Source organism: Acipenser ruthenus, chromosome 35 (genome assembly GCF_902713425.1).
Source record: "Acipenser ruthenus chromosome 35, fAciRut3.2 maternal haplotype, whole genome shotgun sequence".
NCBI lineage: Eukaryota > Metazoa > Chordata > Actinopteri > Acipenseriformes > Acipenseridae > Acipenser > Acipenser ruthenus.
This window is the reverse complement of record NC_081223.1, coordinates 10,258,901-10,269,396: the sequence shown is the minus strand read 5'-3', so window position 1 is coordinate 10,269,396 and position 10,496 is coordinate 10,258,901. Positions and strand designations below refer to the sequence as shown.

The following is a 10,496-nucleotide window of genomic DNA, read 5'->3' as shown; positions in this document are numbered from 1 at the left end:
TGGGGGGACACTGCTGCTGTACCCTTGAGCAAGGTACTTTACCTAGATTGCTCCAGTAAAAACCCAACTGTATAAATGGGTAATTGTATGTAAAAATAATGTGATATCTGTATAATGTGAAATAATGTGATATCTTGTAACAATTGTAAGTCGCCCTGGATAAGGGCGTCTGCTAAGAAATAAATAATAATAATAATAATAATAATAATACGTTATAACATGACCCAGCAATGCCATTATCACTATATTCAAAATATATAAACTGCAACTTTTACTTCAAAAGCGTTCATGTCATTTCACTTATACCAGAAAATATCTATTTACTCTACTGCATCAGAAAACAGACTTTGCTGGCTTTTGCAAAATGCTCTTATAACTGCTGCAACAGGAGGTTATGAATGACATCATAAAAATGATTTCATACAAAAACCAGCGGCTGATCTTCTGAAAGCCCTCAATCAGCTATCTAGCTCCCCTTGTTCCTCTTGCTGCTGGGTCTTTGACCTATCAACCTCCTCCTCCCCATCCATCACCTTGCTGTGCAGCCCGAGTCTACTGTGAGAGGCTCAGCGACCAATCTTCTGAAGGCCTTGTCCTGACATTCTAGAGTGGCGCTTCCTGTGAAGGAAAAGGCTGAGGACAAAGTCACGTGTATTACCAGATAAAGAACTGCAATCTGTCACGTGGCCAGTCTATCGTTCTGGAAAATGGTTTCAGTTTCACAGATAGTATTTTACAGAAAACACGTACGCAAATTCGGGCTAGCGTAGGCCTACGCGTTTTCAAATCCTTGTAGTGAACATCCTGTCCACTCTAGCCAACTGTAAATAAAACAAGATAAATAAATACATGCATAATCTTAGATGACTTCAAACAAGGTCACTGGTGTTTAGTTATGTATCACTTCCAGGAAAGCTGGTGAAACAAATCTATTAAAACTCCCTTTACTGGAAAGTTTTTCAGGCAGCTGTTTGTTGTCTACACTCCTTAATCTTGTTGCTGTAGATCTTGTCTGTATTGACACATACCTGCTGGCTGCCTGCAGGCTTTGATATATATGTTTCAATTCCTAGCTGCTCATCAGCAAGTGCTAGGATTTTCAACAGGGTATTAAGAGTCATGTTATTTAATAATGAACAAAAACATTCAGAAAATCTAATCGGATAATTAACATTAAAACACACAGCAAAAATTATTATTTATTTCTTAGGAGACGACCTTATCCAGGGCGACTTACAGTTGTTACAAGATATCACATTATTTTTACATACAGTTACCCATTTATACAGTTGGGTTTTTACTGGAGCAATCTAGGTAAAGTACCTTGCTCAAGGGTACAGCAGCAGTGTCCCCCCCACCTGGGATTGAACCCACGACCCTCCGGTCAAGAGTCCAGAGCTCTAACCACTTCTCCACACTGCTGCCCCAAAAATGTTGTACTATTATATTGTACAATATAAACACCTGAGAACGAATTCATTACATGAATGTATACGAGAAAATAAATATATTATTTAGGCCTATAAGGACAAAACGATTGCTCAAATTTTTACATTTTTAAATATTTGCACGTTTTTTTTTAAATCAATGAATAATTCATTGCTAGTAGTGCTTGTGAATGAAGTCTGGTCTGAAGTCTTGTTGTATATTTTTGACCTCTATGCAGTGGGAAGTCATGAGGTTTTAATAAGCTACATAGTAGAGTCTTGCATGCATTTCACCAGTCAGAGCCCTGGGGCGCGTTCAGCACTGCTTTCCAGGAATTAACAACCCTGCCCCAAGCTGGAACCTGCATTAACCATGGACTAAAATTAGCCAACGGGACAACAACAACCCGTACTCTTGGTCTCCCAGTTGGTGGCTCTGTCATTGACAGCGTGTGTCTGGTTATACCGTCTCGCCAGGTTTGAAATTGCTGGCTGTGAGCACCCAAGACGGCGAGACACAGTATGGAAGGACTGCGGAGGGTCCTGTTGAACAGCCGTCCCAGGTGTGATTACTGTGCTGCCGTCTGGACAGAATCTCGTCTCATCTCGTCTCCTCGCCTCTATTCCTTCTTCTCTTTAAATAGCTGTACACTACAATACATTAAAACTGTGAACACTCACTGTATCACCGAGTCAAGTTATAATACAAACACACGACTAAAAAAAAAGTATTCAGATTATTCGTAAACGTATGTGTGCCCATGAAAATAATATTAGTAATTCGTTAAAAAACACACGTTCCTTTTGTGAAAACAAAAATTAACTTTAAACAAGTCTATCCTATAGGGGGCGCCAAACACTTGAAAAGGCGGCACTTCCATGAGGACATTAAATGTTATTTGTCTGTACTGTGGAATGTGTGATGGATAAATAGGATTGTGTGTTTTATTAAACGGGGTACGTCATGATGAGGTCTGGTCAATTAATACAAAAACGAGTATTAATAAACGTCAACATTGTTTAAATTGTAAACGCCCGGAAGCATTTCTTGATCTGATGGTCAGAACTGCACAAAACACCAAATAAGACGACTGCGTTACATACAGCAGACTCCCATATTCATGTGAAATGTCTTTGTATCAGATAGTTTCATGTAAATAACATAACACTGATATTAGCTACAGTGTTATGTTATTGTTATATTACTGCGTGTTGGAGGTATCATATAGTGCTATGAATCATTATTAAGATATTACAATATCAACGGCCATTATTTTACACTAAATCATCACAATTACTTCACAAACGGGTAACACGGTGCAGGCCTGAAGTATCTCTGTGCATTTTCTATATATTTAAGTGAAAATGATAAATGACCTAGAATTCACTCTAAATAACAATACAGTTAAATATATCTAGGCAGCAACAATAACACAGAACTATAAATGATGTATTTTTGTTACATGTCTCAAATAGCATTTATATCCGCTTCGGTCACGATTTTTTTTAATTAATATTTTTAGAAATGTTAAAAGAGTTTGTGAGAACTCTTATGGAATTGGAGACGATGCAAAACAAAACTAAAAAGCGTTATAAAATAGATACCTAGATAAGAAACTTAAGAATTATACAGGCAGTGACTGAAGGGGATCTGCAATGCTAAATATAAATACTAATTCTCTGTAGAATTATGGGGTGTCTTAAAATGTATGCGTTGTTAAAATAAAGTGTAGCATGCACAACGCACAAAGGTGTATAATTAACACGTACATCGACTAAAATATTTCAGAACTCCTTCTAACGTCTAGAAACATAATGTATTCATATAGAATATGGTCGGTTAAACTTTGCGGTAGAATTTAGCGGGTTGAAAACGTGCAGAAAGTGCGTTTGCCAGACTGCAACGAGAACATTTGACCGCACCTCCCAGCAACAAAGCAACTGGAACAGAACGTACACCTTTAATTGTATCTTAACATTGGACGCGGACTTCGGGGTGCAAAACAAGGCTGCCTGAGGCTTTGTTAGGATGACTTGATTGGCTGTCTGGGTTTTCAATCAACCTCTAAAGCCACACCCCCTTCTCTCCCGGCCCCCGCCCCCTCAGCGAGCACTCGCTTTGCTGTTATTATCCATGAGCTGTCCACGCGTCGGCTTTAGTAGCTGATTGGCTGAAGGCGACGCAAACAAGCCGGTTTGGCCAATGGGAGGGCTGTACACGCGGTGAACCCTGTTGAGCATTCTAGTAGCACATGGACACTGAAACTGATCAACAAGGTCTGTGAGTCACGGCAAAGGGTAGGGATATAAAAGCAAGGCTTCCTGGGTTTGTTTATAGCGCTTAGGTTACAAACAGCAGACAGAAAAGAGCGAGCAGGCAATTGAAATAAGCACTTTGCGAGCGAGGTGCATGGTCGAAAACGCATAACGATATTTTGTTTTGTTCGACATTGCATTCGCGTTAAATTCGGGAAACGAAACAGAAGCCAAAATGGTTGTGATGACAAAGAAGATGAAGAACTTTGAGGTGGTTTTCAGCGACCCCAGCAAGACTTACTCGAGTGGAGATAAAGTAGCGGGACGCATTTTGGTGGAGGTAGCCGAGGTGACCAAGGTGTCGGCGGTGAGAGTCATCGGCATCGGATGCGCCAAAGTGGAATATGCCAAGGGGAAACAGCGCTGCCGGGAGGACATCGACTATCTCCGCTACGAAGACACGGTCACTCTGGATGACCAGCCAGCAGGTAGGAAACGAGACTCAAAGCATCAGACATCACTACATAGAATGGTGTTATACAGTACAATGCTTGATCAGTTACACAGCACACTTAGAGACCATGCAAAGGGATTCTATACAGTACTGGAATTGAAAAACCTTTTAAAACTGCTCGACAATTTAATTGGCAATTTTTCCTGCGGGTTTCATGATAGCTTTTAGATGGGATCAATTTGAAACAGCTGCGGCGTGCAATGAATTGTTCCCATCAGTTCGTCATTAGCTGAGCCATTTATCTCTTCTGGGCTGCTAAAATTACTGTAATTCCCCTGGCTGGCGAGAGGGGGCGCTGTTGAGGACGCGCTAATGGGGTATTCCCATGCTCTTGAGAGCAATGGCTGGCAGGCAGCACGGGATGTGTATTAGGGAGGGGTTTCCCTCGAGATAACAGGGGTGTGCTGCTTGAGAGCCTAGATAATGTTAAACCAATAGCGAGCAGCAATAGGTCTGTGACATCACATTAGTCATTGTACTGCACTGTACTGCACAAGAACTAACCGATAATGTTTTAATTTTTATTTTTTAGATGCGGATGGTTCAGTGATACTGAGACCTGGAAAAAAATACGAGTACAAGTTCGGGTTTGAGCTTCCACAACAAGGGTATGTGTCTGAAGCACTGTGCTTTTTCAGCATATAGATGACCTTTTTGAAAATGAAGCTTAACTGATGCGCCCTCTGCAAAGTGCTAAGAAAAATGTTAATTTTGTGTTTCACAGGCAGTTGGTCTCGTCCTACAAGGGGAAGTTTGGCAGCGTACAGTACTACGTTAAAGCATTTCTTGAGCGTCCCAGTCAGCCGTTACTGGAAACCAGCACCAACTTTGAAGTGGTGGAGCCCATTGACGTCAACACACCAGACCTGATGGTAAGGGGATTCATATATAATACAAAATCTATCTATCTATCTATCTATCTATCTATCTATCTATCTATCTTTATTTTATATAGCGCCTTTCATAGTGGACCACCATCACAAAGCGCTTTACAATAGTCGAAATACAAAAGTCAAAATACAGAATTGAACAGAAAGCTTATTTTCTTTTGGCACTAGTTAAGAGCTTGAAAGAATGATGGGCTTTTAGTAAAGCATTGCCAAAGCTGCAATCTGCTAAAATGGATAGCAGCTGGAATCTCTTACAGCTCGTATCTCCAGTTCAAGTCTAGAGATTCAGTATATCAAGTTAATTTAAGAGACACATTACCTGGATTTGTGTTAGGCCAAGGTCACTTAAGCCATTGTGACTGACAACACAGGGTTGGTCGATTCTGTCCCGCTACAGTGAGCACACAGTAGTAGCACCGAAGCATATCTCATTAAGAAACAGTCATGCCTTTATGAGGCTTTATGACTGTGGTGGGCAATTAGTGGTTAATGATTAACTCACCTGGTACAGTAACTCACTCAGTAACTCAAGTGCATGTGCATTGAAAATAACTAACCTAGCTTCAATCGACATTAATGTTTCCTTTCTGCCTATTTGCAGTCACCCGCTGCTGGGACGAAAGAAAAGAAAGTGACTTGCATGTTCATTTCGGACGGACAGGTGTCACTCAATGCCAGAATCGACAGGAGAGGCTTTTGTCAAGGTAAGCTTTCTGATAGATACAAGTACGTTGGTGTGCCCGTGTCTCTGGTTATTATCGCCTGAAGATTGATGATCGCTAACATTGCCTTTTCCTTGTGTCACCAGGAGAGGAGATCACGATCGACGCAGACTTTGAAAACTCCTGCTCTCGCATCGTGGTGCCCAAAGCAGCCATCATTGCCAAGCACACCTACCAGGCCAACGGCCGCACCAAAGTCTTCCAGCAGAAGCTGTCCTCCGTCCGGGGTAACCACATCATCTCCGGCATGTGCGAAACCTGGAGGGGCAAGACCATTCGCGTACCCAAGATCAAGCCCTCTATCCTGGCCTGCAACATCATCCGGGTGGAGTACTTCCTAATGGTGAGTTCAACATGCTTGACAGCCTTTAGTTCAGAGTTCTACAAAGTAGATAACTACACCCCCTCTGTTTTTGGGTGAGCGAGTAGGGATTAGCAGGCAAAAGAGGTATCTTCTCCTGCAAGATCTTGGACAAGGCCTGCAATGGGATTCAGTCCCCCTAATCCAGATAGTTGAACACGCTACAAACCAACAAAGACATTTAACGTTCCTTTTTTTTCCCTTCTCACAGATCTACGTCCACATCCCTGGCTCTAACAAGCTGGTCCTGGAGCTGCCTCTGGTAATCGGCACTATCCCCTACAGTGGTTGCAGCAGCCGCACCAATAGCATGAGCAGCCAGGAGGGCAGCAGCGCAAACAACAGTTGGGTGTCTCTTCGCCTCCCCGAAGCACCCCCAAGTTACTGTGACGTCTCCAGAGACTGCCGCATGGAGAGCCCTACCACGCCGCTGCTGGACGACTATGATGGCAGCGACAGCCCTCTGTTCATGACAGCACCCAAGTTCCAGTTCTGTCCACCCCCAGCCTACACTGAGGTAACGACCCCTTCTTTCCCTCTTAAACTTGACCTCATTCAACCACCAGGATTGTTTTAAAGTATGTGTTAGTTCCTAAATCTAATAAGCTTTTCTTTTTTGTCTTTTTTCAGGTTGACGAAGAATGCAATGGCAACGCTTTGTAGATTTGCTAATTAAGGGGGTCGCTTAGCAACTTTCTACTGCGGGGTTTGCTCAACCTTCCTCAGCACTTTTCCTGGGATTCCGACAACTAGGTGTAAAAGCACAAGTCTGGAGGTGACAGAAGGCCAGTGCCTTGGTCTTGAGAAGCAGGCTGGCTTTTTTGAGGAATGGAGGAGAAAGAGGGCTCGGCCTGCTTGACGTCACCTGTGTGCCGACACTTCAGGCCCTGTAAATGCAAAGAAAAATAAGTCCATAAACTTTTCTCAGCCAGGTCTATTTGGTGCTTTGAAAAAAAAAACGATGCTTCTTTCGATAAGCTGTTCTTCCTACTGAAAAAAATGGAAACGAAAGGCGACCGTTTTCTTTTTATTTAAACATACCATTTCACATCTATTTTGTTAGTAAAGAAATCTAGCAACAAAATTACATGGAAGAATTGTAGAATGTAGTACTGAAGGCTGAGGCATCGGGCCCGAAGCCCCAGTCTGGATTTATTGGCTCTGCGCTCTGTTTGCTGCTTTCTTGGGGTTAGCTGGCCATGCGAATCTTTGTAGTCATTCCAGTAATCCTGTTTTTGCAGAGGACGTGTAGTTAATGGCCATGAGGGGGTAGAGAGGAGAAATCCAGAACCGATGGCATCTGAGCATTTCCTAGTCAAGAAAGCAGCAACGTTCATTTTGTTTCTACAAGAAAAATAAAAATATTTCAATTTTGTATTCAATAAGAATATCAGCCACATGGTTTCCTCTGGCATCAGTCAGAGGAATGGAGATCTATTACTTGGTCTTCCAAAGAGATTGTAAATCAGTGTTTTTCTTCCTTTTTTTTTTTACTGTATTACAGCACTTTCTAAGAATGCAAATTGCTCTATAACTGCCTGTGAGGAAAGTGATGAATTCCACTATTTGTCTTCCGGATTTTGTTACTGTTTTAAAAACAATGTATAAACAGAGAGTTTAATTATGTGTTTGAAGACGTTTCCTTGATTGTCAGAGCATATGGGTTGCACACATAAAAGATATGGGGCGGGGCGGGGCGGGGGGGATGTGAGTTAATTCCCTCTGCCCCAGAATACTTTTAATAGCAAAGCAAAATCTAAGGGAAACTATTTAGGCAAAGTGTAATAAAAGCCCAAACTTAAGACACTTTCAGTGCCAAATTTGAAACTCGGTTTAAAACAGCATTAATTTTCTCTGACAAATCAACAAAAAAAATGCACCTTGTTCTGTTTGTATTGTTTGAGAACTGCTCTCAGCACTGCGTTTTCATTGGGTGAATCTGAACCAATGTTTTTTCTCATTTGAACCTGTAAAAAAAGAGATTTTAAAAAATGTTTTTGTATATTTTTTTTTTGTAATATTTTGGATATTTTGTTTGAAAAAGAAGTATTATATTTTGTATTGTTTTTTATAAACACTATGGGTTATTTTTTATAAATAAAAGTTTGAAAATAATAAAACTCTTCTCTCTTGTTTTCAAAACCCTTTAATTACACAGGTCGTCATTTGTAAAGGTTTTGTAGTTAATAGATTTGAAATCTCACCAAGAATAAATAACCAACAGATTACAATATAAAATGACCAAACTAATGGTCAGATAGGAGTCACATACAAGTTAGCCCGTGTCCTGCTTGATAACTTTAAAATCCCTCATCAGCCCATCAAAACATACAGATCTCGATACTACCTGTTACAGGAGACATTGTATGTAAAGGTATTGGATGACTCAAAGGTTAGCCACTCACTGTGATAGATTTCAACTAAAGCCCTTTGCAATGCTATTGTTTCTCCTTCAAACACAATGCTGTTATTGTCAGCATTCGCATCCATTTTTCTTTAGATTCGTATGTTAGAATTACTTTGTCAAAGCGATCAGCTAACAAAACAATAGTATAAATCTCACCTGCTGTGCACGTCCGTGTGTTATATGGGTCTCAAATGAGAGAAGCACATGTTCTATACTTTAAAACATGATACCTAGGACTACACTTGGTTAAAGACTTCTCTGTTGCAAGCCACTCTTTCACCAAAGTGAGTGAGCCGAGTGTAGGTGGGCCGAATGGAATTTCCTCGTTCTGGAATTTCCTCGTTCTGGAATTTCTGATGTTCTGATGTTCTTATATACCCGAAGATTCTGATTTTTAAGTTTCATCATAACCGGTTAAGCAGTTTTCAAGATCTATGTAAAAAGTATGACCTACAGACAGACAGCCTCTGTTTACTCCCGTATCCGGAAACAATTAAAAAATGTGTGCAAAATAATGTCCTTTGAAAGTTTCATCACAATGGGACAAATGGTTCTGTAGATATCTGCAAAACTTAAAAGGAGTGACGTCTGCACTCTCTCACAATTACCAGGGAAATGCATGGTGCGATGGAATAATAAATTCCTTTTTAGTACTTCTATCGGCATACTGTTCGACCCCAGGCTGAATTGCATGTTCAATGAAGCTGGTTATGCAAAGACAAACTAAAGCACTTCCATATCTCCCAAGGGATTATTCAAAGATGTTGCATATTTCAAGCCCTTGTGTCATTATCTTTATAGGTAATCCGTTACAGGGTGCAATTTGTCTAATTTCCAGTGCCGTCCTGCAGGAGAAATGCAGTTATTATTTTTATGGCTATCAAAAGGCAGTAACAAAAACTACCTACACTTACAGCAACTAAAATAATGTTAAAACGCACTCATGACAAGTGCTTGCATTATTGCACATAACCTCACTGATAACTACACAGAGTGTAACAAATGGAACATAATACACGTATTTGAACAGTTTAATCTGCAGGAGTTCATTGTTGTTAATCTTGGTCTGTTTTTCCACTCTGCTCAGCGGGTGACTCGTGGGGTAAAACTTCCAGTCTTTGGCTCTGGGGCTGTTTAAAAAAAGCTACTAGGGATTTTCAGTGTCCTGATGATCAGCTATGGAAAACACGCTTGCTAGCTCCAGGGAAAGTTTCTGAACAAAGTCAGCCACCTGTTAATGGGACATTCCTGCCTGAGAGCCCTGGATGAGACGCTCTATGTGCTGCTTGTCCTGCAGGCTGTTTGTCCATCTAGGCGCGTCTCTTGCCAGCACACTTAGCAAAGCTGCATGTTTAAATCCATTTAGGAAAACGTGAGATCTAAGATGGTGGTAACACTAGATTTTATTTTGTTAGCTGTACTTGAGTAGAAGAGACTTCTTGAAACAGTAAAACTGACATTATATAAACTGACATTCTGTATGATCTGGCCTCGTTTTTGGGTCTGAAACAAATCCTTACAGTTTTTATGCATGTGGCCATTCCCCAGTTAGCACTCAATAAGCCAATTGGGGAATGGCCACCACTTGGCAGGGATGCCATCAACAAGATTTGGGACAGATGAAATGCAGTGTGACTGGAAGGGTGGCATAATATTGCATTATACAGACAGACGTTTAGACAAACCCCATTTATCCCATTCATTGAATCAACCCTTTATGGGGGGTAAAATGAAGAACCAATCACTCGCCCAGTCCCGTTCTGAATTGTTAGTAAATGGAAAATATTTTGTCACATGAATGAGGACGTCTCTTCAGCACTAGGCAGTTAGGATTTTCCAGACAAACTCACAGGCCTCAGCTGTCAAGCCTAACTGTGTGCGTGTGTGTAAAATTGGCTTCAGATTCCTGCCTTTGTCTT

The 10,496-nt window shown here is 41.1% G+C and overlaps 1 protein-coding gene across 1 annotated transcript; it reads left to right on the top strand.

Annotated features, from left to right (window-relative positions):
* Positions 1–3,747: 3,747 nt before the first annotated feature.
* On the top strand, positions 3,748–8,290 carry LOC117970770 (thioredoxin-interacting protein-like). Its single transcript, XM_034918551.2, has 7 exons — positions 3,748–4,171; positions 4,730–4,805; positions 4,922–5,069; positions 5,689–5,791; positions 5,896–6,152; positions 6,382–6,687; positions 6,801–8,290. Exons 1-7 carry the CDS (start codon positions 3,919–3,921, stop codon positions 6,831–6,833), a joined length of 1,176 nt encoding a protein of 391 aa, XP_034774442.1. The 5' UTR covers positions 3,748–3,918; the 3' UTR covers positions 6,834–8,290.
* Positions 8,291–10,496: the final 2,206 nt, after the last annotated feature.

Excerpts from the sequence above, each read along its gene's own strand:
- LOC117970770 (XM_034918551.2), top strand. The coding sequence starts at position 3,919 with ATGGTTGTGATGACAAAGAAGATGAAGAACTTTGAGGTGGTTTTCAGC. Across the intron at positions 5,070-5,688 it reads TCAACACACCAGACCTGATG|TCACCCGCTGCTGGGACGAA; the intron begins GTAAGGGGATTC and ends GCCTATTTGCAG. Across the intron at positions 6,688-6,800 it reads CACCCCCAGCCTACACTGAG|GTTGACGAAGAATGCAATGG; the intron begins GTAACGACCCCT and ends GTCTTTTTTCAG.